At 44.1% G+C, this 27,382-nt stretch overlaps 2 protein-coding genes across 7 annotated transcripts; both read right to left on the bottom strand.

Annotated features, from left to right (window-relative positions):
- Positions 1-36: 36 nt before the first annotated feature.
- On the bottom strand, positions 37-6,181 carry LOC112220936 (ETS-related transcription factor Elf-2). 3 transcript variants are annotated; one of them, XM_024382924.2, is made up of 9 exons: positions 5,847-6,181; positions 5,086-5,169; positions 4,568-4,790; positions 3,567-3,680; positions 3,246-3,362; positions 3,024-3,113; positions 2,668-2,860; positions 2,203-2,427; positions 37-1,991 (listed from the first exon to the last, which is right to left on the bottom strand). In XM_024382924.2, the coding sequence occupies exons 2-9, from the start codon at positions 5,158-5,160 to the stop codon at positions 1,199-1,201; spliced, it is 1,830 nt and encodes a 609-aa protein (XP_024238692.2). In that variant the 5' UTR covers positions 5,161-5,169; positions 5,847-6,181; the 3' UTR covers positions 37-1,198. The 3 variants fall into 3 exon arrangements, with proteins under 3 accessions (XP_024238692.2, XP_024238693.2, XP_042159020.1); XM_024382925.2 differs by having other exon boundaries at positions 3,567-3,677; XM_042303086.1 differs by lacking the exons at positions 5,086-5,169; positions 5,847-6,181 and having other exon boundaries at positions 3,567-4,204; positions 4,568-4,715.
- A 333-nt stretch (positions 6,182-6,514) lies between these two features.
- Positions 6,515-27,382, bottom strand: mgarpa (mitochondria localized glutamic acid rich protein a). Of its 4 annotated transcripts, XM_024382921.2 has the most exons (7): positions 27,121-27,382; positions 24,134-24,234; positions 23,793-23,898; positions 22,658-22,678; positions 16,291-16,662; positions 8,447-8,495; positions 6,515-8,194 (listed from the first exon to the last, which is right to left on the bottom strand). In XM_024382921.2, exons 1-6 carry the CDS (start codon positions 27,194-27,196, stop codon positions 8,476-8,478), a joined length of 696 nt encoding a protein of 231 aa, XP_024238689.1. In that variant the 5' UTR covers positions 27,197-27,382; the 3' UTR covers positions 6,515-8,194; positions 8,447-8,475. The 4 variants fall into 4 exon arrangements, with proteins under 4 accessions (XP_024238689.1, XP_042159019.1, XP_024238691.1 ...); XM_042303085.1 differs by lacking the exons at positions 6,515-8,194; positions 8,447-8,495 and having other exon boundaries at positions 15,013-16,662; positions 27,121-27,380; XM_024382923.2 differs by lacking the exons at positions 6,515-8,194; positions 8,447-8,495; positions 16,291-16,662 and adding an exon at positions 17,258-17,512 and having other exon boundaries at positions 27,121-27,378.

Genomic DNA, 27,382 nt, shown 5'->3' with positions numbered 1-27,382 from the left:
GATTCAGTGCCAACAAGTATTGACCAAGACAAGATGTTTCAATTCATGTTTTTATATAATACATACTTCAGTAAAATCTACATCAATACACTTTGAGAGTACATGAAAATAGCATATGCTTCAAAATGTGGGAATATACCATCTGGATCTGTCTTTTCTTAACACAAACATCCTTTCGCTCCCTTTTCTGAACAGTAAAAAATATATATAATAACACAAAAAAAAACATTGAGTGTGGAGGGACAGTGCTGTGGAGGACTAGACTACTTTCCATAGCCAGATGATGGGAACCAACCAGTCAAGAGGAAAACCCAAAGATTTCAACTACGAGACAAAAAGAACTACACTTGCATTGAACTTAGAATACATCGTACGTAACCTGCTGAAGAGTATCAAAAAGTTTACACAAATCTTTCAGGCTTCCTTTATATTATGTTTTTGATTAAAAGAAGCATGTTCAATGTACAATCTAAGGCTTGCCCATCGTTTGAGATCCAAAGAGCTTCTAAAGCATGTACACTCCCCTACATATTTATCTGAACAGCGAAGCTAAAACTTTTAATTTGGCTCTATACGCCAGCATTTAAAATGTGAGATTAAATGTTTCATGTGAGGGGACCGTTCAGAATGTCACCTGTTTTGAGGGTATTTTCCTACATATCTGTTTTACCGTTAAATGAAAACAGTCCATTTGAAAGTATCATAAGTATTTAATATACATAAGTTTAGTATTTGGTTCCATATTCCTGGCATGCAATGACTACATCAGCTTGTGACTCTACAAACTTGTTGGATGCATTTGCAGTTTATTTTGGCTGTGTCATTCTGTACGGTCACCTCACATGAAATAATTCATCAAATCCAAAATGCTGGAGTAGAGAGCCAAATTAAAAGTTTTAGCTTCACTGTCTAAATCAATACGTAGAAGAGTGTAGCTATGTATACAAAGTCCCTTTATCCTCATCTCTTTTCCTGGTTTTCTGATGTGGAGGGAGGGATGGCACTGCAGCTCCAGTTTGAAGACTAGCTCCCTGGTAACTAGGAGCTCCATAGCTGAGGTTCAGAGCTCTCCTCCACTGTATGGTCCTACAGCTCCACTGCCCAGTGATTGGAGGATGGGAAGGGAAGACTCCACTTCAAAACACAGGGTCAATATGGAGTCAGTAGCTGTCGGGCCCCTTGGCCTCGAGTTCAAGATTCAGGGTCCACTGGGTTCTGTGCCAACTGCCGAGTCAGAGGGGTCTCCCGGGCTAGACTGGGGGAGCTCCGTGCTCACTGGAGGGGTGGACTCTGGAAGGGCTGTGTGGGGTGAGATGGCTTCTTTTTCAGGGTGTGTAGAGGGGGTAGGTACAGGGATTGTGATGGTGGTGGAGGGAGGGAGCTGTGGTTTACCTACAGGGGAGGCGGCAGGTGGCTGCTGGGTCACAGTCACAGGCTTTGCCAGTATGAGTGGAGGGGCTGGTTTAGCCTGCACCAGCTGGGTGACTGGTTTAGCCTGCACCAGCTGGGTGACTGGTTTAGCCTGCACCAGCTGGGTGACTGGTTTAGCCTGCACCAGCTGGGTGACTGGTTTAGCCTGCACCAGATGGGTGACTGGTTTAGCCTGCACCAGATGGGTGACTGGTTTAGCCTGCACCAGATGGGTGACTGGTTTAGCCTGCACCAGATGGGTGACTGGTTTAGCCTGCACCAGATGGGTGACTGGTTTAGCCTGTATGAGCTGAGCTAGCTGGCCTGAGAGCTGGGCTGAAAGGTTGCCCTGCGTTAGCTGAGCTAGCTGGGCCGCCGGGATGGTGATGATGGTGATCTTCTCTCCGCTCTTGGCCCCGGCGGGCATCATGGCGGGCAGGGTCTGGATCACCAGCTTGGGCCCGCCAGCGTGGGCGTTGCCCAGGGTGATGGGAGCCTGGGTGGTGAAGACGGTGGAGGAGTTGAGGGTCATCTGACCCAGTGTCGTCGTCATGACCATGGGCATGGCCAAACGCATGGTCCTGTACATAAGACAGAAACAAAGATGTAACTACTTCACAGTGCATTTGGATGAAAATGGACACAGACAGACTCACACATGTAAGTTCTCTCTTATGTCTGCTGCTCCTAACACTTTTTCAAATAAATACCACAGATTTTCTCTTGGGGGGAAAAAAATTTGCAACAAAAATGTATTCATTATTTCATGACTTCTCCAATCATGCCTCTCACCTGTTGCCGGACGAGGTGGGTATGACGGTGACGTAGCTCTGCTGTGTCTGGGTGGAGGTGGCAGGGTCAATAATCAGTGTCTGGTGGTGCTCAGAGGGTTCCCCCTCCTCTCCCTCCTCCTCCCTGTCATCGTCGATCACCCTGATGTTCTTGGGCATGTCTTTAAACTGGTAGGCGAGCCTCTGGCCCGCCACCTTGGCTAGGATCCCCCTCTGGTAGTAATACCTGGACAGGAACAACCGTACACTCAGTTTACTTAACCTAAGTGGCATACCGCTGCATGCATTTTAAGAGGGGAACTTAAGGGTTAAATGCATGCATTTTAAAAAAGACAAATCAAAAATTGCATTATTCATTCCTTAGCATAAAAATAGTAAAGATATGTTGGGTCAACAGTAAGCCTTACACACTAACTATAGTGAGGAATTGGCTAGCCAATATAGTAGAATGGTATCCCATAGTTACCTGAGTGCCCTGCCCATGGTTTCATAGTTCATGTCAGGTTTGTTCTTGTGTTTGCCCCACAGCTTGGACACGGCCTTGGAGTCGACCAGCTTGAAGATGCCCTTGTCCCGCTGCATCCACTTGATGTACCTGGGACAGGTGTTCTTATCCTGGAGGAGATCCAACAGGAACTCCCATAGGTAGGTGGTGCTCCCTGGAGGACGGAGGTAGAGAGAAGACCAACGTCATTCATACAGAGGATCGCTCACACACCGGCTATCTACTTAAGGGATATGGCCCCATCTTGAGTTGCTCTACGTAGAGGAGAATCCCTTCATGGGCTTGACAAACCCTAGCCCTCGCTGTGTGTGTGGTACCTTTTCCCTCTCTGGGTCTCTGCCTGATCCCCAGGTCAATGTTGCCGTTGGTGTCAGGCTGAGGCTGTTGTGTCTTCGGCTTCCGTCCCCCTGCAAGGAAACCAACCAAACATAACTTCGTACATTTTATATAATATACAACTTAACTTTTAATACTGGGTTGCACACAGTGACCAATAGAGACAGATGGCAAGAACGCATGTGGTTGTGTTTGAGGCAGACCTTTCTTCTTCTTGGCAGACGGAGGCTCATAGTCGGGGGGTATAGGGAAGCTGTCCTCTTCTATGGGCTCACACTCTGTAGACACCTCCACCACCGTCTCCATCATCACATCCTCCACTGAGACACAGACAGACAATAGTTCATCATTACAGCCACAGAGCAGTATGAAGATTCAACTCAGACTGCCAAATGGTAACTTTGTGGTAGAACAAACTTTGACACATTTTACCATCATATTTTTCAGCCCGACATCATGGCCCGCCACACACTTATAATGCCTGGCCCCCGGCAAGGCCAATGGAGGAGGGGTTGAGTTGTTACCTGTGTTGTTGCGGTCTCCATGGAAACTGCTGGTGGAGTCCATGTGAAGAAGGGCCTCGGCCGCCTCAAAGGTCTTATCAAAGCACACCATGCCCCCGTGTGACGACACCTCTACTACAACAACACAGGAGACGGGGGTGGACGGGGGTGGTAGGTTAAAGGAGTGGCGAAAATACATTTCATTTCAATGTAATGTTCGTTCAATTACTTTGTTTCAATGAGTATTCAACCGTATCTTCCTATGCCTGAGGCCCTACAGCAGTAGATACCACAGACGTTCACCCTTAGAAGCAGTTAGCTGGGCAAGATGGATGTTTCTTTCATTAAATAATGAGAGGTTAGGCTAAGTGAACCTGTACTTTTGGGACACTGATAGTAAACCGTGTAGCGTTGGAGAGACGTAGCCTGTACCAGCTATCACCCTAAGTCTTCTATTTCGCCGCTCTTTATCTCACTCATTCACAACCCTCCTGCATCCGGTTGTGCATAGTAACTACTGCCTACAGAGAAGACCTATCTTGAGGATGGTCATTGGTCAACATCCTAAAAAGCTGTCCCCTTCCTCAAACCTCATGACTTCTGTCACTCTTCCAGTGGGCTCAGTTCATACACCACTAGATGTCCTTCTTGAGATGGTCCTAGAAGAAAATAATACTTGTGATATATTGGAAAGTCTAAAAGCCAATTTATGCTTGTTCAGGCAATGCGATCCAGAGGCTCTGTACGTGGGGTGACACAATTGCGGAGCTTCCGGAGGCCAACTCGAGCACCGCATCGCTGTGCACCTCCCAAATTTTGTAACAATGCAGAGGGCTCCGTATAGCTCCGCATGGACATGATTGGTTTGACGATAGGTGAGTGTGGGAGGGCCAGTACAGGGCTAGAGCCTTTTACACCCACACTCCTCTAAAGCAATCACTCAATCAAAAAAACACTATCCAAACCCTCTAACAGCAACAAAAAAATATTGCTGTCCAGTCCTGCACCACCCTCCCTCTCACCTGTCTCCACTACCTCGGTGACCACCTCCTGCTCGTCTCCCACGTCCTGCATCAGATAGGTCCCGTCATCGTAGACCAACACCTGGGCAGCGTAGCACTGCTCCAACTGGGCACTGGGCACCTCTTCCACCACCACAGCAGGATACTCCTCCCCTTCCTCCCCTATTACAGTCTCCACTATCTCCTGCACCACCTCCCCCTCCTCACCGAGGTTCTCCTGACTCTGGAGAATGAACAGATACATTGAAGGAAGCGCAAGTTGAAACATACATCATGTGTTGTGTGTATTTGAACATTTGTTGAATCATTTATAATGTTGAGATAACAGAAATGCCAATGTCATGAGAAAAACATGTTATTCATTGGTTCACTTCACAATATTATTCATGTCAATAAGATATTTCTATCAGCCCTGACCCAGCTTTAAGCTTGGAATGGGATTGTGTGTGGCACTGGTATTGCAATCAAAACACCCTTTAAATGTTGCATAGGGAAGGTTAGGGCCGATTGTCTCTTACCTGCTCAGTCTCTTCCATGACAGTGACGTACTCCACCATATTCCCTCCACCGTCTGCCACCACAACAGAGGTCATCACTCATTCCTATGGAAATAAAACAGGGAATCAGAGCCAGCCTCTTCCCCAACCACAGTCCATCACACAGACTAGGAACAGTTCTGTATTGGGCCCTGATTTCTGAAGTATGCACTAGCGTACTCATCACAGCTAACGGAGAAACGAAACTAGCTAGCTTACACTGCAACAGTAACAAGAACATAAACGTCAATTTGGCAAAAATTTTTTTACCATGTTCAGCAATAGGGCTGAGGAAACTCTACACTCTGTAGAACGCAATAGTTGCTTTTTGCGCATCACGTTCACAAGCACTTCACGTTCACAAGCGTGACCCCAATGTTTACATCATTTGTACAGTATCTGTTGTAGCTTCATTAGCCAGCTAACTAGTAACGTTAGCGAACTAGCTAACTATAGGTTCTACATTGTAGCTTTAATGTACATTGATTGGTAGATAGGTGTGTTCCAATTTGTGTTATCAGAGAGATGACACGTTAAGTTAACTTGCCGAACTAACTACTACACAGGAAATGCTTAATAATATTTTAGTTAGTTTGTTAGCGGCTAACTTCGCTCGCTTGTTAGCTACATAGTTAGCAGCGCCAACTAGCTACGGTTGGCTGTCATATGGCCATCCTTGCCCGTTGAACTCCACAGATCCAATCATGTTATTAAGTCAAATTTGGCAAAATAACGTTCCTTACCTCTTATGTTGCTTGTCCTGCAGTGGATAACTTCAAGATAAGTCTAGCTCTGTAAGCTAGCTGGCTAGCCAAATTGACCAGGCCGACGTCGACGCGCTCCTTAATTTGAATACTCTCAATTGTTTGCAAGCACAATATTTCAGCCAAATAGCTTGCTATGTGCTCTTATGTTGATTTTCACCGACAAAACAATACTGAAATTCCGTATATTGCATTTGTTTTAAGTTAGTCCTATTTTACAGGATGTTTCGATCTCACTACTTTCCTGCGCGCCGTCTCTTTGCTGGGGGAAATCGGGCCAACCTTCTGTAGCCCGCTAGCGATGACACATTGGCCGCGATGACGTCAGAGCATCGCGCTACTGTCCCCTGGCAGTGGACCCATCCAAACGTGGCCCTGGCGTTACAAAAAGTCATTTATCGATAAATAAATTATTTCAGACACACTTCTGTAAATAGAAATTGCTGCATGAATACATCATTTGTGATTGCTGGATAACTGCCTGAGGATTTCACAATTTTAACTATATATATATGGTAGCAATGAGGTTTTGGGGTTTACTACGACGACGATAGTGAATGCTCATATATAGGACATAATTTGTCATGGTGTATTTTCAATAGCAGAGAGGTTTCAAAGTTGACACACACACACAAAATAAAGCTGTAGACAAAACTGAAATATTCCTTTATTTCAGAAAAACAGAAATGTTTCAAATAGTCACAGTTTGTAGCCCATGCTAGGCCAGATGCACAGCGTGAAGCCATCCACTATATAGCCCATTCAAAACCTGCCTGCAAACATTAGGACATACACCCCGAATTATCCCATTCCTTAATTAGGAATGATCCTACATTCACTTATCAACGGTCTCGGTACCGTTTCAAATATGCCTAACATATCAAAAATAAAATTTGTGAGGAAAGTGAGAAGAGAACTAGTCCTACAACAAATATGTAGAGTATGTCTACAGTGAAAGCCTTGTAGGGCCTGCAGATTATTTTAACTGGTTCTGACAAAGTTACGAACATGTATTTAGGAATCTAAACTAACTAGTAAATCATCTAATTTGAAAAGCTGAATGTATGCCACCACACAAGCCTGACTGCAGAGTAAAAAAAAAACAAGCACAACACAACTGTTTATACCAGCCTAGGAAAACATGCTATACACTCAAATCATGGCGTTTCCTATTTCAGATACAGCTTTTCACCACAATAAGCTATAGTGGGTCACATAAATAAATGGACTATCGAACAGAAAGGCTCTACAACAGAGGGGGAGGGAGAAAGTTAAAAGAGAGATGAAAATGTCTGCCTTATGAAATCTTGAAGAGCGACATCATGGACTACGCAATGGAGTCTAGCTTGAAGAGACATCACCGACTGTAAAAACCTGACTGATTCGTTGTCATGCTCTTTTCCCAATATGAATCACATGTCTGGCATGCAACTGCAAAGGTTTGTTCAACTGTAATACTGCATTAATAAAAAGGTCTGTGGATCACAAGCTGGAGGAATACTGAGCTGGTAAGGTAGCCTAATTGATCTGGTCTCCCAAAAACAAGTCAGTGACTCAGAAATAGAGTGATTTTTTGATTTGATTTGATTTCCAAAAGCACATTGGAATCAGCCCAAAGAGTTAAAACATGAGGATAGTTGAAAAATGCTGGTCACATTCCTACTCGGCCATGAGGCAATTGCTGGCTGAGCATCGGATGTGTAGTATTGCCTTGGATGGTGAGAATCAGAAGACACCATTGGAGTGAGTCTAGTGTGAGGTTTCTTGGGTGAAGTAAACTATGACATACTATGCTGTGAGAGTATCCTTAGCCTTCACAGCTGCAACCATACTGAATACTAAGAAAATATAACTCCCATTGAGAGAAAGACAGTCTCCGTTCAAAGGTTGTGCAGATGAACCAGTAGTAAACTCACAGTTGTTTTGTGACTGTGCGCATCTAAAAAGGTGAGAAGAGTAATGCATTGTACTATGTACTACATTGTACTATGTACTACATTGTACTAGGTTCGGTTGTGAAGCCTACATAGATGGACCATTTCTAAACGTCTCCAATGTGATACAAGAGGAAGATGTACCTCTTCTTGGAACAGGTGGAGTACATTAGAATAATATATCAGATGTTTGTTTCCATAAAGCAAGCATTATCTGAACATATACACAGACAATTCGCCGATGCAAGACAGGGAGAAAAGTTTTATACTACAGATAAAAATCAAGGGTAGAATGTCAGGGGTCAAAGCGTGTTGAAGGGTTCAAGTGTGGGGGAAGGCACATCCCTTGTCTTCCTCAGAGTAGATATATCATCCAGGGGCTCCAAGTGCTTACTGTGAAGAATAGAATGAGAAGAAAAGTTAAATAAAAACACATGGTATCAAGACTGGTGCATGACAGACCAGACAGAAAAAGTAATAAACAAGTATGCATCTAATCACCAAGGGAAAACACTATCGTTTTAGGTTACACTATGTCCAAAAGGAAAATGTTCCTTGTGTATTGTAATCTAACCTAAACCTGTGTAGTGTTTTCCCCTGGTGAATAGATGCCTACTTAGAGAAGTGACTACAGAAGTTCAATACCTGTCAGTTGGTTCAACAGCATCTGTATCCTAAGCAGCCGTCGCTTGCCCTGAAGACCAACGTGGTGAGATCACATTAGATCACAATACTCTGACTAACACTGAAATAGCAGTAGCCTGTTAATCTAGGTTTCAGATACAGGATCACCCAGTTTGTTGCAGGACAAAAAACTGCAACGCAGGAAATGCAAACGTGTCGTCTATTAAAAGGCTTAGAAAAGGCTTCTGAAGTTTGTAATTTCTTTTTAAACATTTCAGACTTAATTTGCCCCAACTAAAAATGTATCAACCCCTACCAAAAACGTCCATGAATTATAATCCACATTTCCATTTGCTGCGGGATTATTTTCCTGCTGTGAGAAACCGGTCAAATTAAGATCCTACCTCTGTACAACTACGTGTACCAGTATGACTGGTCGCATCATCGGTTACATTTAGCTCAAATAGATCCTTTTCAACAAAATCCTGAATGCCTGTGTTTGCATATATAAAGAGTGTCAGTCTTATTTTTTTTATTTTTATAATCTACTCATCCAACTGATCAGACATTTTTTTTATACCTTTATTTAACTAGTTAAGTCAGTTAAGAACAAATTCTTATTTTCAATGACGGCGTAGGAACAGTGGGTTAACTGCCTTGTTCAGGGGCAGAATGACAGATTTTTACCTTGTCAGCTCGGGGATTCGATCTTCCAACCTTTCAGTTCCTAGTCCAACGCTCTAACCACTAGGCTACCTGCTAGGCTAGGTTACCTCATCAGTTGCATCCTGTTAATTTGTCAAGTTACCTGTTACCTCAGCAGCAGGGGCCTCGTCTTCGTCTGGGATAATCCTGCCGGTCATGGGGCCAATCCCCAGGACTTTGGGCCTCTTGTCTGACTTGCTCGCTCCGTCCAGCACCACGACAATGTACTCCTTAGCAGCTGGCGTCTCTGCCTCCACAGGAGCGGCGTCTGCCTCCACAGGAGCGGCGTCTGCCTCCACAGGAGCGGCGTCTGCCTCCACAGGAGCGGCGTCTGCCTCCACAGGAGCGGCGTCTGCCTCCACAGGAGCGGCGTCTGCCTCCACAGGAGCACAGGAGCCGTCTGCCTCCACAGGAGCAGCGTCTGCCTCCACAGGAGCAGCGTCTGCCTCCACAGGAGCAGCGTCTGCCTCCACAGGAGCAGCGTCTGCCTCCACAGGAGCAGCGTCTGCCTCCACAGGAGCAGCGTCTGCCTCCACAGGAGCAGCGTCCACAGGAGCAGCGCTGCGTCTGCCTCCACAGGAGCAGCGTCTGCCTCCACAGGAGCAGCGTCTGCCTCCACAGGAGCAGCGTCTGCCTCCACAGGAGCAGCGTCTGCCTCCACAGGAGCAGCGTCTGCCTCCACAGGAGCAGCGTCTGCCTCCACAGGAGCAGCGTCTGCCTCCACAGGAGCAGCGTCTGCCTCCAGGAGCAGCGTCTGCCTCCACAGGAGCAGCGTCTGCCTCCACAGGAGCAGCGTCTGCCTCCACAGGAGCAGCGTCTGCCTCCACAGGAGCAGCGTCTGCCTCCACAGGAGCAGCGTCTGCCTCCACAGGAGCAGCGTCTGCCTCCACAGGAGCGGCGTCTGCCTCCACAGGAGCGGCGTCTGCCTCCACAGGAGCGGCGTCTGCCTCCACAGGAGCAGCGTCTGCCTCCACAGGAGCAGCGTCTGCCTCCACAGGAGCAGCGTCTGCCTCCACAGGAGCAGCGTCTGCCTCCACAATCTCTGCTGCGGCAGCCTCAATTGGAGCTTCTTCGACTGCAGTTGGAGCCTCTTCTATGGGTGCGGCCTCAACTGGAGAGGCTTCTTCTGCAGCTGGGACCTCTACAGGGGCAGCCTCCTTGACTTCTAAAACTACTTCAGCGACTGTTGTCACCGCCAAAGCAGAGGCTGCAGCCATAGCGACTGGTGCCACTGAAAAATAAAACCAAGCGCCGATACATCACTCACACTCATGTTACAAAAAGACTCAATATCTCCAACTCAATCAACATACAGTGCATTCGGAAAGTATTCAGACCGCTCAACTTTTTCCACATTGTTACGTTACAGCCGAATTCCAAAATGGATTAAATAAATAAAAATCCTCAATCAACACACACAATGACAAAGCGATGAGCAAATATATTAAAAATACAAAACAAATACATAACTATTCAGACCCTTTGCTATGAGACTCGAAACTGAGCTCAGGTGCATCCTGTTTTCATTGATCATCCTTGAGGTGTTTCTACAACTTGGGAGTCCACCTGTGGTAAATTAAATTGATTGGACATGATTTGGAAAGGTACACACCTGTCTATATAAAAGTTCCCACAGTTGACAGTACATGTCAGAGGAAAACCCAAGCCATGAGATCAAAGGAATTGTCTGTAGAGCTCCGAGACAGGATTCTGTCGAGGCAGAGATCTGAGGAAGGGTACCAAAACATTTCTGCAGCATTAAAGGTCCCAAAGAACACAGAGGCCTTCATCATTCTTAAATGGAAGAAGTTTGGAACCACCAAGACTCTCCCTAGAGCTGGCCGCCTGGCCAAACTGAGCAATCGGGGGAGAAGGGCCTTGGTCAGGGAGGGGACCAAGAACCTGATGGTCACTCTGACAGAACTCCAGAGTTCCTCTGTGGCGATGGGAGAACCTTCCAGAAGGACAACCATCTCTGCAGCACTTCACCAATCAGGCCTTTATGATAGAGTGGCCAGACGGAAGCCACTAATCAAGAAAAGGCACAAGGAATTTGCCACAAACACCTAAAAGACTCTCAGACCATGAGAAACAAGATTCTCTGGTCAAAAGTAACCAAGATTGAACTCTTTGGCCTGAATGTCAAGTGTCACATCTAGAGGAAACCAGGAACCACTCATCACCTGGCCAATACCATTCCTACAGTGAAGCAAGGTGGCAGCATCATGTTGTGGGGATGTTTTTCAGTGGCAGGGACTGGGAGACTAGTCAGGATCGAGGGAAAGATGAACGGTGTAAAGTACCGAGAGATCCTTGATGAAAACCTGCCCCAAAGCGCTCAGACTGGGGTGAAGGAACACCTTACAACAGGACAACGACCTTAAGCAAAAAGCCAAGACAACGCTGGAGTGGCTTCAGGACAAGTCTCTGATTGTCCTTGAGTGGCCCAGCCAGAGTCGGGACTTGAACATCTCTGGAAAGACCTGAAAATAGCTTGCAGCGACACAACCCATCTAACCTGACAGAGCTTTAGAGGATCTTCAGATAAGAATGGGAGAAACTCCCCAAATACTGTTGTCTTATTCTCTGTAATACAGAGTACATTGTCGTGGTGCTGGAGGGAGCGAGCAAGTCAGACAAGAGGCCCAAAGTCCTGGGGGTTGGCCCCATAACCGGCAGTTGTAGCGTCATACCCAACAAGACAAGGCTATAATCGCTGCCAAAGGTGCTTCAACAAAGTACTGAGTCAAGGGTCAGTACCAGTCAAAAGGTACTTACAGTACCAGTCAAAAGTTTGGACACACCTAATCATTTCAGGGGTTTTCTTTATTTTTTACTATTTTCTACATTGTAGAATAATAGTGAAGACATCAAAACTATGAAATAACATATGGCATCATGTAGTAACCCAAAAAGTTCAATCAAAATACATTTTATATTTCAGATTCTTCAAAGTAGCCAACCTTTGCCTTGCACACTCTTGCCAGCTTTGCACACTCTCAACCAGCTTCATGAGGAGTGCAACAGTCTGGAAGGAGTTCCCACATATGCTGAGCACTTGTTGGCTGCTTTTCCTTCACTCTGTGATCCAACTCATCACAAACCATTCCATTTGGGTTGAAGTCAGATGATTGTGGAGGCCAGGTCATCTAGTGCAGCACTCCATCACTCTCCATGGTAAAATAGCCCTTACATAGCCTGGAGGTGTATTTTGGGTCATTGTCCTGTTGTAAAACAAATGATAAGTGCAAACCAGATGGGATGGCTTATCGCTGCAGAATGCTGTGGTAGCCATGCTGGTTACTATTGTCACCAGTAAAGCACCCCCACACCGCCTCCTCCATGCTTTACGGTGGGAACTACACATAAGATCATCCGTTCACCTACTCTGCGTCTCACAAAGACACAGCGGTTGGAACCAAAAATCTAAAATTTGGACTCATCAGACCAAAGAACAGATTTCCACTGGTCTAATGCCCATTGCTTGTGTTTCTTGGACCAAGCAAGTCACTTCTTCGTAGTGGTTTCTTTGCAGCAATTTGACCATGAAGGCTTGATTCACAGTCTCCCCTGAACATATGATATTGAGATGTGTCTGTTACTTGAACTGTGTGAAGCATTTATTTGTGCTGCAATATGAGGTGCAGTCAACTCTAATGAACGTATCCTCTGCAGCAGAGGTAACTCTGGATTTCCTTTTCCTGTGGCGGTCCTCGTGAGAGCCAGATTCATCATAGCGCTTGACAGGTTTTGTGACTGCTCTTTAAGTCTTGAAAGTTTCCGGATTGGCTGAACTTCATGTCTTAAAGTAATGATGGACTGTCCTCTCTCTTCTTATTTGACCATTTAAGAAATTCCACAAATTGACTTTTATCTAGGCACACCTGTTAATTGAAATGCATTCCAGGTGACTACCTCATGAAGCTGGTTGAGAGAATGCCAAAAGTGTGCAAAGCTGTCTTCAAGGCAAAGGGTGGCTACTTTGAAGAATCTCAAATCTATTTTGATTGTTTCACACTTTTTGGGTTACTACATGATTTCATGTGTTATTTCATAGTTGATGTCTTCACTATTATTCTCCAATGTAGGAAATAGGAAAAATAAAGAAAACCCCTGGAATGAGTAAGTGCGTCCAAACTTTTGACTGGTACTGTATGTAAATGTGATATTTCAGTTTATTTTTTAATACATTTCTAAACATTTCTAAACCTGTTTTTAATCATGGGGTAGTGTCTAGATTTTTAACATTAAAAAAAAAATCAATTTCAGAATAAGACTAACATAACAAAATGTGGAATAAGTCACCGTACCACACTCAACCAATGTGATGTGTAAAAAGGCGACCGAGAAAAACACAAGCAGTTAGCCATGCCAACATGGAAGTTGTAGTATTTTGTGTACAAATCCCAAGAGATGGTCACACATTCTTGTTTGAAAAGTGCAGTTTAACCAGAAACGTTACAATCACTTGACTTCATGGGTTAGGGAGAATACGAGCAAGTGCAGACAAACACCACTTAGCCATTAGCCAGACAGAAGTCAATGACTTACAGGGAAGCCATGCTAGTTGAAAGACTCAGTGAGACTAATCCGAAAAGGGTAGTTTGAGTTGTACAAATAAAGTAAAAAATCTTTGCAAAAACGAAAGACAAGACAGGCATTAGCTAGAGCTTCTACAGGGAGAAAAAGGCAATCCGAATGGGTTGAGACCATTTCTTGCATTTGCATCTATATTGTCCAGTTGGAGGTGAATATAGACCTTCACCATGCAGTGGCATTGACCTCTATTGCATTCATCTCATTTTCCAAAACTCCCACATTTCAACTAAGACATGTACATTTTTGGGGGGAGGGGCACATTTTTGGTGAATAATGCAAAGCAGAAATGCATTTGACCAAGGCAGGCTAGCAGACAATGGAAAGAATGTACCCACCAGAGCACTGAGTGACCGCAGGAGAATGGGTGGTATTGAGTGGGTTAGGATGGAGCCTACAGGTGCAGAATCATTAAGGTCCGAATGGCATGAATGGAATGGTTTCAAACATATGGAAACCACGTTTGACTCCATTCCATTGAGCAAGTCCTGCTATAGCACCTCCAACCAGCAGTGACATGGGTGCAGATAGCAGGCATAGCAAAGAAAGGCATTGCCGTGTACCACTACATTGTTCCATTGAGCAGATGAGGGTACAGAAAGTGATGAAGTTAGTGTCTGGAATAGCATTTAACTGAGCATAAAAATTCCACATAGTGCATGTACGCAGCACAAAATACCTTGTAAGAATAGAAGTATGATTGAGTCATTTCTAAATGTGAATACAGACATTAAAATAAGTGTATCAGAATATACATGTAAAAGACCATCATTTTGCATGTTGCCAACCACCCTTTATAAAAAGAGGCCACCTCAAATAAAATGCCTTCCTGCCAAATATCACAAAGGCACACACACACACACACACACACACACCAAATGGGATAATGGTTTGATTTGAAACACATTGGTCTTGACATATTTTCACAACTAGGGAGATTCGGATGTGTGTGCTGCTCTAGAGTAAATCATTTGTCCACTCGTGGGGCAACAGTGCAGAGATGAATTAACTCGTGTCAGTGTGGTGGATTTATCCCCAGGTCCTTAAATGGTAAAACTATAGTATATTATATAAAAATATATTAGAACGTTTGGTTAAAGGTGTTTTGATATTTACGCAATTATCACATTTCTAACATTCTGAAGGCAGATTGTCTTGTCATTTGACCTTGTGATGGAAACCATTGTTTTGGAAAGACACTGGTTTTCTGCAGCCGAAAGCCCTACAAGCGTAGCGTATTCGCGCAAGCAAACCAAATCCAGACAAATTAAACACGGGAGGGGATCTTTCCAGTCTCTCAATACTTTTATTGTTTGGCTCGATGAAGTCCCATTACACAACTACTCACTGCGTGAACCAGTTTTTTTTTTTTTAAAGAGCAACATCTGAATGACCACATGGTTGAGTTCATCAAGTTAACCTTACGAGGTCATTCCCTCAAAGTTCCAGTTTGACAGTGGAGAATAAAACACACGGCAACAGTTTGTTGTGTTACAGTCACAGAGCGTGCACAGGTAGGGTTGTCTGTACTAGCAGAAGCTATCACACGGCTGCACGAGATGTGCAGCGGGTTAGGTTTAAACAAAGCTTTCATCATTACGTCGGCGTGTACCAACTCAGTGATATCTGGCAGAGAAGCATATTAAAAGAGGCTTAAAAAAGTACAGTAAATGTAATATCTCCCAAATAAACCCTGAGTAGTAGTGATTGGTTAGCCGTGGACTGGGCGTACACATTACAAACAGAATAATCAAATGGCTCATTTGAGGTGTTTTCCTGTTTTTGGTTGCATGCGGTGAGAGGTTAAAGATTGTTGATACGCTAGGTCAGTGGAGATCATAAACAGAATGGTGAAAGATGAGTGGGCCATGTTTGAGAGGAAGGGAGAAGGGTGAAAAGGTCGTTTGGAGGGAGAAGTGATTTGCAGCTGTGTGTTTGTATCCTTACTGTAATGACACAAGGTTGAAACCATTACATCCTTAACTGTGCAAGAGATAGCACTGATGACATCACTGCCACTTCCTAAAGGTTCTCACTGTGGCGATCTGCTGTTGTTTGGATTGGGAATTCAGGAAAACACAGCCTCAGCAATGAAAGCTTTTTAGTGCTTTTACCATCTCCAGGAATCACAACAACTATACTGTACACAGCCAGGAGAGACTGAACTACATAAAGTAATCAAACCCCACAAAGTCTGGAAGCTTCTAGTGTGAAGGGGGGAATAACAATATTCTACTCAGTCTTCTCACTTTAACTTAATCAGTCATATCATTAATTACACCTCTGCCATCTATATAAACTCTAATAAATAAAATGTGTTCTTTCCAGAGAAGAACCTTTACATCTCAGGAGTCAAGCTCTAAAGTGTTTTTTGGAAAAGGTGGGATCAGTTTTAGGTGGTACTGTATTATATGGTGTGGGTAAATAGTGCACACCTAACCTTCCTCTAGTTGCTTGTCTATCAGTGTGTATGCGTGTTGGGCTGGTGGTGAAGGACAGTGTACGCGCCCGTTACACCGCAGTAACAGCAGCCTCGGGGGCTACCTCCTCCTGTGTGGCCGTACCATTGCTCTCTGGCTCTACCACAGCAACTGCTTCCTCGGGGAAGGCGGGCACGGCAATGGCCTCTGCAGCATCCTCCATGGCCTCGGCCACTATGACCACTTCCTCTGCTGCCGCCTCTACTTCCATGGCCACCTCAACGACCTCTTCAGCAGCCTCGGCGACAGCCTCTGCGACCTCCTCCACCACAGTCTCTGCTTCTACTACAGCCACTTCCTCTACTGCTGCCTCCACAGCAGGTTCTTCAGAGACTGCCTCGGTCTCTTCAGCAAGTTCTGCTACGTTTTCCGCCTCTACAGCCTCTTCAGCTGCAGGCTCCTCTCCAGCCGCCGCCTCCTCTGCTTCCTCCTCTCCATCGGCTACTGCTTCCTCACCTGAAACAGGAGGGAGGGAAATGTATAAATCAGTAAAGATGGCATCGATCTTTGAAGGGAACCAACACCACACTGCCCGAGTAAGCCATGCTCTACAACACAATACTCAAAGAAATAAGTGGATTTACAGAGCATGTGAATTACCCTACATAACACCTACAATAACAGAATATTCACATAAAGTCATTTTTCTAAGTCATATCTGATCTGTACAGCTCTGATCTAGTTCTGTATCCTGAGCTGCCGTGTGCACAACTACACACTCAATCATACACCACGTCACACATGCCCATGCCATTCCTCTTACCACACCTCCGGCTCATACCACACTCCACCTAGAAGGGGGAAACCCCAGCAAAGCAAATCACTGCAGAGGAGAATTCATGACAGAACCACATGCAAACCCAAAGACAGAAAGGGAGGGAAAGAAGAATAAAAACGACAGAGGGAGGCAGGCAAAATTAAAGTGACATAGTGAAGGTACACAGGGTCAGGTCAGAGGCTAGAGGGTGAGAGGATAAAGATGGCAAATCTTACCATCCAATCAAAGCTACCAGTACCTGGAAATTCCAACAATAACACAGAGACAACCAAGGTGGTTTGTGCACATTTAATTTGAAAATGTACCCATTAACATTAATCCATCCTGGAAGAGGCCACATACAAGAGTTCATCAAATCAAAAATGGGGAAATAAGAGAGAAATCCAGCAGAGAAACTTTCAGAAACAGACAATAGTTGAATGTATGGGACGTAGCAGGAAAGTAGAAGAGATTTCCCCCTTTTCAGATTCATCCAAACAGTCCAGTAGGCTATAAAGTCCCCTGACGTGTAGGCAATTTACTTTTACACTGAAAAGAGTAAAAATAGGAGCGTTAGCGGAAAGGGAGGAAGAGAACCTTTAACCAAAATAACTTTCAAATCAGAAAAATTTCACCATTATTGAAAATTCAAGTTCAACATCCAAGAATATGATAATCAATTCCCTATGTGATTCTCTTGCTTGTGCAATGCACTGATAATGTGAACAGTGCGTTAGCATTCTAGGTGCATAACCCCCTTAAGGGCGCACTAAGATGACATCACCTGTTGTCTCTGTTTGGTAGCGAATAAAGAGCCTCTAATAAAGAGGTACAGGTTTTAAAGAGGTAAGGGGAGACAGAGGATTAAAAGTGAAAGAGAAGGGGGACATGTTTTGGGATGGATCGTCCAATAGGAAAGGAGTAGTGTCAAGGAGGGGGACCCCCTGTTCTGATTAACAGGTATTTCAGACAAAAGGATAGGTTAGGGTCAGATGGGAGAAGCTGGGTGGGGTGGGATCAGATAGGAAAAAAAAAAAAAAAAGAGTTTCCTTTCAGAATGATCACCAATAAAATCTATATATCAAAGTCATCAACAGCATTAGTCTTAAGTTTACCATCTTGAGAAACCAAAATATTTTGTGCAGGCAAACTCATTCCCGAACAGGTCCTTCCAAATATTACCATCAACAGTAGGTTTTACACCAACCAGATGCTTATGGTCCCCTAAAAATCTTTCTGGCATTAACCAGGTTTCCAGTCAACCCTTTTATGCACGTTAAGTACATGTCAGAATTAGTTTGACAGGCCTGAATGAAACAGCAAGTCTAAACTTCCCAAATGTCGACAAAACACGCTAGACAAGGTGGGATCTTTGTGTGTCTGTACAATTAATTAGAGAAATGGTGATAAATGTTTTTTATGCGCAAATATTGATATAATAACCATCATATTGGAAGTAAACTTGGGAGTCACGCGATGACATGCATTCTACAGTGCCCCGAAACCTGCTCCTTTTACATACTAGACGACCAGTTCTTATAGTCTTTAGCCGTACCCTTATCCTACTCTTCCTCTGTTCCTCTAGTGTTGTAGACGTTAATCCAGGCCCTGCAGTGCCTAGCTCCACTCCCCTTCCCCAGGCGCTCTCATTTGTTGACTTCTGTAACTGTAAAAGCCTTGGTTTCATGCATGTGAACATTGGAAGCCTCCTCCCGAAGTTTGTTATATTCACTGCTTTAGCACACTCTGCCAACCCGGATGCCCTAGCCGTGTCTGAATCCTAGCTTAGGAAGACCATCAAAAACCCTGAAATTTCCATTCCTAACTATAACATTTTCTGACAAGATAGAACTGCCAAGGGGGTGGAGTTGCAATCTACTGCAGAGATAGACCTGGATAGTAAGACAGAACTCTGCAGGCTATGCCCAAACAATTTGAGCTTCTACTTTTAAAAATCCACTTTTCCAGAAACAAGTCTCTCACCGTTGCTGCTTCCTATAGACCACCTTCTGCCCCCAGCTGTGCCCTGGACACCATATGTGAATTGATTGCCCCCAATCTATCTTCAGTGCTCGTGCTGTTAGGTGACCTAAACGTAGACGTGCTTGACACCCCGGCCATCCTACAATCTATGCAATCTATACTTCTGTGTATTGATTTTAAGAAAGGCATTGATGTTTAGGTACACGTTGGAGCAACGACAGTCCTTTTTCGCAAAAGCGCACCACATCGATTATATGCAACGCAGGACACGCTAGATAAACTAGTAATATCATCAACCATGTGTAGTTATAACTAGTGATTATGATTGATTGATTGTTTTTTTATAAGATAAGTTTAATGCTAGCTAGCAACTTACCTTGGCTTCTTACGGCATTCGCGTAACAGGCAGGCTCCTCGTGAGGCAGGTGGTTAGAGCGTTGGACTAGTTAACCGTAAGGTTGCAAGATTGAATCCCTGAGCTGACAAGGTAAAAATCTGTAATTCTGTCCCTGAACAAGGCAGTTAACCCACCGTTCCTAGGCTGTCATTGAAAATAAGAATGTGTTCTTAACTGACTTGCCTAGTTAAATGTGTAAAAAAATAAATTTAAAAAATAATAATAAAAATTTTTTTTAAATTAAAAAATACAAATAAAAAAAAATCGGCAGAATCGGCATCCAAAAATACCGATTTCCGATTGTAATGAAAACTTGAAATCGGCCCTAATTAAATCAGCCATTCTGATTAATCGGTCGACCTCTACTCCAAATACACCTCTGCTGTCTTCAATCAGGATCTCAGCGATCACTGCCTCATTGCCTGTGTCCATAATGGGTCTGCGGTCAAACGACCTCCCCTCATCATTGTCAAACGCTCCCTAAAACACATCAGCGAGCAGCCCTTTCTTATCAACCTGGCCCGGGTATCCTGGAAGGATATTGACCTCATTCCGTCAGTAGAGGATGCCTGGTTAGTCTTTAAAAGTGCTTTCCTCACCATCTTAAATAAGCATGCCCCATTCAAAAAATGTAGAACCAGGAACAGATATATCCCTGACTGCCCTTGACCAGCACAAAAACATCCTGTGGCATACTGCATTAGCATTGAATAGCCCCCGCGATATGCAACTTTTCAGGGAAGTTAGGAACCAAAATACACAGGCAGTTAGGAAAGCAAAGGCTAGCTTTTTCAGACAGAAATTTGCATCCTGTAGCACAAACTCCAAAAAAGTTTTGGGACACTAAAGTCCATGGGGAATAGGAGCACCTTCTCCCAGTTGCCCACTGCACTGAGGCTAGGAAACACTGTCACCACCGATAAATCCACGATAATTGAGAATTTCAATAAGAATTTCTTTACGGCTGGCAAGTGTGTCAAATCGTAGGGCCTGTTGTCCGAACCTCTGGCAGTCTCTATGGGGGTGCCACAGGGTTCAATTCTCGAGCCGACTCTCTTCTCTGTATACATCGATGATGTCGCTCTTGCTGCTGGTGATTCTCTGAACCACCTCTACGCAGACGACACCATTCTGTATACTTCTGGCCCTTCTTTGGACACTGTGTTAACTAACACCCAGACGAGCTTCAATGCCATACAACTCTCCTTCCGTGGCCTCCAACTGCTCTTAAATACAAGTAAAACTAAATGCATGCTCTTCAACTGATCGCTGCCCGCACCTGCACGCTCGTCCAGCATCACTACTCTGGACGATTCTGACTTAGAATATGTGGACAACTACAAATACCTAGGTTTCTGGTTAGACTAAAATCTCCTTCCAGACTCACATTAAACATCTCTAATCCAAAATTAAATCTGGAATCGATTTCCTATTTCCCAACAAAGCATCCTTCACTCATGCTGCCAAACATCCTCGTAAAACTGACTATCCTACAGATTTTTGATTTCGGCGATGTCATTTACAAAATAGCCTCCAACACTCTACTCAGCAAATTGGATGCAGTCTATCACAGTGCCATCCATTTTGTCACCAAAGCCCCATATACTACCCACCACTACGACCTGTATGCTCTCGATGGCTGGCCCTCACTACATATTCGTCGCTGCTACATACAAATCACTGAAGCTGGAGACTCATATCTCCCTCACTAACTTTAAGCACAAGCTGTCAGAGCAGCTCACCGATCACTGCACCTGTACATAGCCCATCTGTAAATAGCTCATCCAACTACCTCATCCCCATACTGCCATTTATTTATTTTGCTCCTTTGCACCATAGTATCTCTACTTGCACATTCATCTTCTGAATATCTATCACTCCAGTGTTTAATTGCTATACTGTAATTATTTTAATAGGCCACTATGGCCTATTATTGCCTTAACCCCCTTATCCTACCTCATTTGCACACACTAACAATTCCTCTACAATGCAAAACTTTTTCTATTGTGTCATTTACAGTATGTTTGTTTATTCCATGTGTAACTCTCGTGTTGTTGTTGATGGTGTCGCACTGATTTGCTTTATCTTGGCCAGGTCGCAGCTGTAAATGAGAACTTGTTCTCAACTAGCCTACCTGGTCAAATAAAGGTGAAGTAAAAATGTTTTAAATGTGAGGTCCTCCCACTACGACTCGGGAAAGCATGCAGTTTATTAGGCTACAGATTAAATATATTATGAACTTCACAGGGTGGTGAAAGTGCAAGGTGATGACCTTGATGCTCCTTTCCAATAAATATTGAGGGTCTTATTCTGGTGACATGAGGATTGATGCTAGGCTGCAGTTTCACAAATTAAAATAATCTTGCTCTATTGTCCATAATAATCTCATGTAGGCTATACCAGCACTGTATCTGTGAGCGGTTGACTAGAGCGCACATGCCAATACCAGAGAGGGAACATGCGCGATTTTTTATATATATATATATATATATATATATATATACACAAAAAAATCTGAAAAAGCGATGGAAACCCAATTAACTTGTCTGTACATGGGAATTTAACCCATGGAAACATCTCTGGTGGGAAAATCCAAATGATATTTTTGCAGACTGTTGCGAACTGGATGGAAACCTAGCTAATGACAGAAAGCCAAGAGCAACTCCAGAAAACTAATAGAGTAGAACCTGGTTTCATTCAAATAAATGAGTTAATCTCAGACAGTTATCCTATTTACACATTAAAGACTAAAAAGGTTAAAAGCACTTAGAACTCGTTGCTGATCAATTAATTGACTGAAGATTGATCAGATGAGGCAAATGGCTCAGGCAGTTATTAACCAGAACAGGGAGACCTTCTAGCGTGGGTGTAAGAATCGATGTGATTGGTGCTCCGCAGTGAATAACCAATGAGGATTAAGGAACCCTATGATGAGTGGAGACGTCACTAATAACCATAAAGTAGATTATCGTGGCATTTCACAGCATTTTTTTTTTTTTAAATCACTGAAATGCAATACGTGAAGATTCCACCCATTTCTGAATCCACTCCTTTTCGCCAACATTGGTTCTCAGAATGCGTTTTCTGAACGTGTCAAGAGGAAAACCTAGGTTTGTGAGTGTAACTATAGAGAAACAGATACATTTCAAGGCAATCAGTGAGAGAGTGAAAAAACAATCAAATCCATGCCAAGGTACGCTTAGTCAGTCTAAAAACTACATTTCATTGGTCATTCAGAAAGAGTTATTTAACAAGCTGTGAGTTCAAATAAATCAAGGACATTATAGCTATAAAAGCCACACATAGGAACTCACCCTCCTCTTCCTCATCCCTGCCTGGAAACAGACAGAAACGCATTGTCACAGGTTTACATGTGGATTATATGGAGTGTATGATTATAGTGACCCGGCTGATACGTGTATAAATGGTGTATGTATATGAATGAGGTTGGTTGTCTTAGTAGGCATGTCTGATCTGTACCCAGTTATGATATATGATACAGACATGGTGGGTTTTATCTTTACACACTTGTATGAGCGTGACAGCCGTGCGCTTGTGTGAAAGCTGTGTAGTTGGGAGTTTATGGTTATGCTGTAGCCTGCCAAAGTAAACATCCATTACCACAGGACAACAAAAGGTACTGTAATTATACATCTTATCTCAACTGTTTATACAGCAGAAGTAGTCAATTATGGACCTCTCCCAGTATTAATACCTAACTGCCTGGCTACTGTTGGATGACATAATAGCTGGTCATATAAATAGAATGGTATTGGACGAGAGTGTGTTTGTGTTTTCAGGAAGTGATTATGGCAAAAGTGAGGAGTGATAGTGGGATGACTTGAGAACGATATACAGGGCTCTGACAGCTGCCTGGACAGCAATGACCAGAGAACGTGGGGGGGGGGGGCTGGCTGGCCCGCTTGGCTAAGAGTCAATGGTGGTCTGGCCAAAAGTACTGCCTGCTTGTTATTGCAGCACACAGAGTACACAGCACACAGAGTTGACTAGGCTGTCCCATCTGTGTCAACAGTTATTAATAAACTATGACAACGAAAGGGGGAGGCCGGAGACAACTATCAGTGTGTGTGTGAATTCTAATGAACTCAGCAGGCTGTCTACTGTAGCAGAAAGGCGGGGGGGGTGCGTGGTCACTCAGTGACATTCCTTGGTCGTAAGTAGAGGATTATCCAGGCCTGCTGTCCCACAAACCCTAGCTTGGAATTCTGCCTCACACAGACAGGCGTCGAGCTGCACTGCCAACCATGACTCATGAATAGAGAGAGCTGAGGCCACTGAACTGAGGGGGGTCACAGTCGTTGGACCCCATACCAAACAGGGTCTAATCCAATAACCTGGGAGGTGAATGACACGAGGGGTTAGTTGAGGTTGTGAGGTAAGACTATGGGTGAGGTTGTGAGGTAAGACAATGGGTGAGGTGAGACTTACTCTTGGGGGGCCATGGTTTGGGAACCCACTCGGTCTTGGGACGAGCGTTGATATCCGCTACACGGTCGGTGAATCTGGCGTGGTCTGTGGTCACAGTGCTGTACGTCTGTTAGAGGAAACAGAAGATCAATGCTCAAAATAGTTACATATTTTCCTCTACCAATGAAACACATTATAACAGTCTTCTGAGGGCAACTTTAGACATGTAACAGAATAAAAGAGCACATTATAAAGTTCAAGGTTTATGGGAAAAGGCCAGTCTGGTATTGTTTTTCCCCCTATGAGCTACGTCATCTAAACTCAAACAGATCAAAGTAAAAAATGGACAAGTGTAGACTCACATAGGCGACAGCTCCAACGAAGGCCCCACCACACAGCAGGGCATAGATGATGTTATCACCAGTACCACCGGGGAGCGACGACATCTGTCGCCGTGGCAGTACTACAACAACAAAAAACAATAAAGGTCACCAGTTAGGTAAAGGTCACCCGGCCTTCAGAGGTAATCAGGAAACACGGTAGATGTCACAGGATATTCAACATTTGATCTTGACCCCACAAGATTGGTTTAAAAAGATTACAATAGGACAGACCTAATGCAGTGAGAGGGAAGCATGAGGACAGAGGATTTGTTGAAGCATGAGCCCTGGATTTTTATTGGATTAGGTGGAATGGGTTTAGGTGTCCAGGAATATGCCTGTCAGAGCTCATTTGACTCCAACTGAAAAACAGTGCTCGGCTGGTAGAACGCCAACCAGACTAACACTAGGCAAAAGGAATAAAATGAAATAGGCTAGGTGTAAAACAAATGTTTAGTCGAATTCGAGCTAACGTAAATTTGCCTAGAAGGTCAGTGCAATAGCAATATTCAACAGCAGGTCAAATGACCCACCACCAATTTTCATCTTTCTCCTGCAGCATATTTTTTATGATAATCAGCACAAGGGGGTGCTTTGTCATTTGACATAGTTCTTTCACTTTGTAATGGCTCTCCGGGAAAGCACAGTCATCGGCAGAAAAAAACAGTGTAGCCAGGCGCTTTGCTTACTTACGCCAAGACCTGGACCAGAGTCAGCGTTTCTTCCTAATGCTGCTGGTCAGTGCCCTGCCCTCATTGGCAGACAGGCACACAAACGCCATAGACGCAGACAATCTTACACACCACTTAGAACACCACAAACACACACCTCTAGACGATTGTTTTTGTGACGGACACACAAAACCCTTCGAAGACAGACATGCATATAAAGCTATCGTGCAGACAGACTTGCACAAAAACAGTGTCACAGCTTTGCCACGGTGAAAATAAAAATGTGTCAAGTAGCTACAGTTGAGGACACAATGTACAGTAGTCACTCCCCGGTTTCACTTGTACAGCAAACAAGCACACCCCAAACGAACAGGAGAGCCTGCAAGCCTTTCACATTGAGTGAGCATACGTGGGGGACCAGTTATTTAGGCTCAAATTAAGTTCAGTCTAGATTTTAGTCTAGACATAACTAGTTTCATTGGAAGAGCACCAGTAGGTTCTCCTTTCAAAAAGGAACACCACAATGATAAAACAGGGAGTGTCACTGCAGGGGAATTTTAACCCTCAAAGTTCTCATCCCTGTAATCCAATCACTGTGGCCCTACCTCTGTAACAAGGCTCTAGACCAGCTAATCTGTTCAACCCCCACTGCAGTCCCAGGGTTATAGTGGCGTGGGATTGTGATAACACAAGTGGCCGTGGATCAATGTCATAGGATTAAGCTATGATACCCGCTCTGTGGCTCAGTACTGGTCAAGGGAGGGGAGTGGACAGGCAGGGTCCCACTGCGATAACAGGAGTCCCTTTTGTGCATGTAGAGTTGTATGCTGTACAAACGCAAATCAGGGGCCAGTGTTGCGTAATCTCCTAAAATGCCTCCAATGGTGTTTGGCAGCAGGACATCGGACAAGCTCATATTTGTGTGTGTGTGTGTGTCAGTGGGGAGAATGCTGGAGCAAAAGCACAAGGCATGTCATGTTGCGATCTTTGCTTAGCCCTTGGGCCATTTCTAAGAGTAGCTAAACCAGTTTCTGCAGGGGCTACAGCAAAGAATGAGGAACGCCATGGTACCAACAAACAGTGTGTAGATTCCACTGAAAGGTGAAGGAAAATAGTGCAAGGTAAAGCACACAGGGAAACTAGGGGGGGTTGATCATTTAGTATGTTTTTCTCTCAGAAGCTTACCTGTAAATAACTACCAAAATAAAAATAAACACTTGATTAATGCGAAGTATGTTGGAAAAAGGTGTGGTTCCTGAGTTAATTAAGCAATTTACATCCCATCATGCTTAAGGTCACGAATAAAAACGCCCAGTTCTAGCTTGTTTACGTGATTTTGGCAGTTACCTGTAGTTGTCAGCACAGCATATGGTTGTCTGATTTCTTGAATCTATGCCAATTGAATGTCTTTTATATTAAGGTTTAAAGCGGCGTCGAAATGCAATGAGTTACCGTTTTCTGTTCAGAAGAATGCAAGTTCATTGGTGCGTGGTCCCGCAGAGGGCGCTGTATGGTGACGCGTGCTTTTTTCCCCAGTCCATACATTGAGACGCCAGTGACACGTTCTCTACCACGTGAGCCAAAGTAGGAACCTTATGTATGCCACCTCCGATTTAGTTAAGGTCAAATATTAATAATGTTTAATAACAATAAGGTTATGTAACCAGTTACCTTCTAAGCTCGTGGTTCGTAACTACAGTTAAAATGTATGATATGCACACCTAGGCCATCGTCCTCGACAAAAGTGACAAGCTGGTACCGACAAAGAAACAAAGTAATTCACGATTGGATAGGATTAAAGATTTGTTGGCACAGTCCACCACGGAGTCTGCATAGTAACACTTGCACTTCGTTTCGTAAGAAAATTACATGGGCCCATCTTGTTTGGTTTGGATAATTTGAGGGAGTGGATTGGACATGGAGAAAACAAGTGTCTCTTTAAAACGTGTAATGTAACAATTTAACGCTCCAATATCAAAATTAACACAATGAAAAGATTTAGAACATAATTAATTGGCCAACATTCCAATTGACCTTCACGTCCCTTGTACTGTAAAACAGGTGCCATCTTTCAAATTTGGGATGAGACGGTTTCAGTAAAGCCAAACCACATGAGAACAAAATGTTATATTCTGAAATGTACGAATATTCCTCTACCCATAGGCTACCCTTAGCTTGTACATACAGAGGAAAGAAAAGCCAACAGGGATACACAGTTGCCATCTTGTATCATGTAACGTTACAACTTTAATGTGGTAAGACTTCGCTATCAATTTGAACCGATTTTGTCATACTCACCATCTCTAGATAACTGGTAGGCTGACTTCCTTGCCAAATGCCCACATCTTTGCCAGGCCGTTCTGCAGAGAAACATCGCTATGCGCTATCCAAAAGCTACCAGAGGAATGCAGCGTGCGCCGAAGCGAGGGAGGGCAGAATGAATGGCTGGAGATGACAGGGTGTGCGAGCCTGTGATGAACGAAGCAGAGCCCTATCTCACTTGTGCTTAGCACTGGATGTGTGGTAGTGATGGCTCGTTCGTGAACGAGTCGGCTCTAAG

Source organism: Oncorhynchus tshawytscha, linkage group LG21, assembly GCF_018296145.1.
Source record: "Oncorhynchus tshawytscha isolate Ot180627B linkage group LG21, Otsh_v2.0, whole genome shotgun sequence".
NCBI classification, from domain to species: Eukaryota; Metazoa; Chordata; class Actinopteri; order Salmoniformes; family Salmonidae; genus Oncorhynchus; species Oncorhynchus tshawytscha.
The sequence above is the reverse complement of the archived record's forward strand: the minus strand, read 5'-3'. Positions and strand labels throughout refer to the sequence as shown.

Excerpts from the sequence above, each read along its gene's own strand:
- LOC112220936 (XM_024382924.2), bottom strand. The coding sequence starts at position 5,160 with ATGACCTCTGTTGTGGTGGCAGACGGTGGAGGGAATATGGTGGAGTAC. Across the intron at positions 3,363-3,566 it reads TGGAGACCGCAACAACACAG|TGGAGGATGTGATGATGGAG; the intron begins GTAACAACTCAA and ends TCTGTGTCTCAG. Across the intron at positions 2,861-3,023 it reads GAGACCCAGAGAGGGAAAAG|GGAGCACCACCTACCTATGG; the intron begins GTACCACACACA and ends TCCGTCCTCCAG.
- mgarpa (XM_042303085.1), bottom strand. The coding sequence starts at position 27,196 with ATGTTTCTCTGCAGAACGGCCTGGCAAAGATGTGGGCATTTGGCAAGG. Across the intron at positions 22,679-23,792 it reads CAAACCATGGCCCCCCAAGA|GCAGGGATGAGGAAGAGGAG; the intron begins GTAAGTCTCACC and ends GTCTGTTTCCAG. Across the intron at positions 16,663-22,657 it reads CAGGGATGAGGAAGAGGAGG|GTGAGGAAGCAGTAGCCGAT; the intron begins GTGAGTTCCTAT and ends CTCCTGTTTCAG.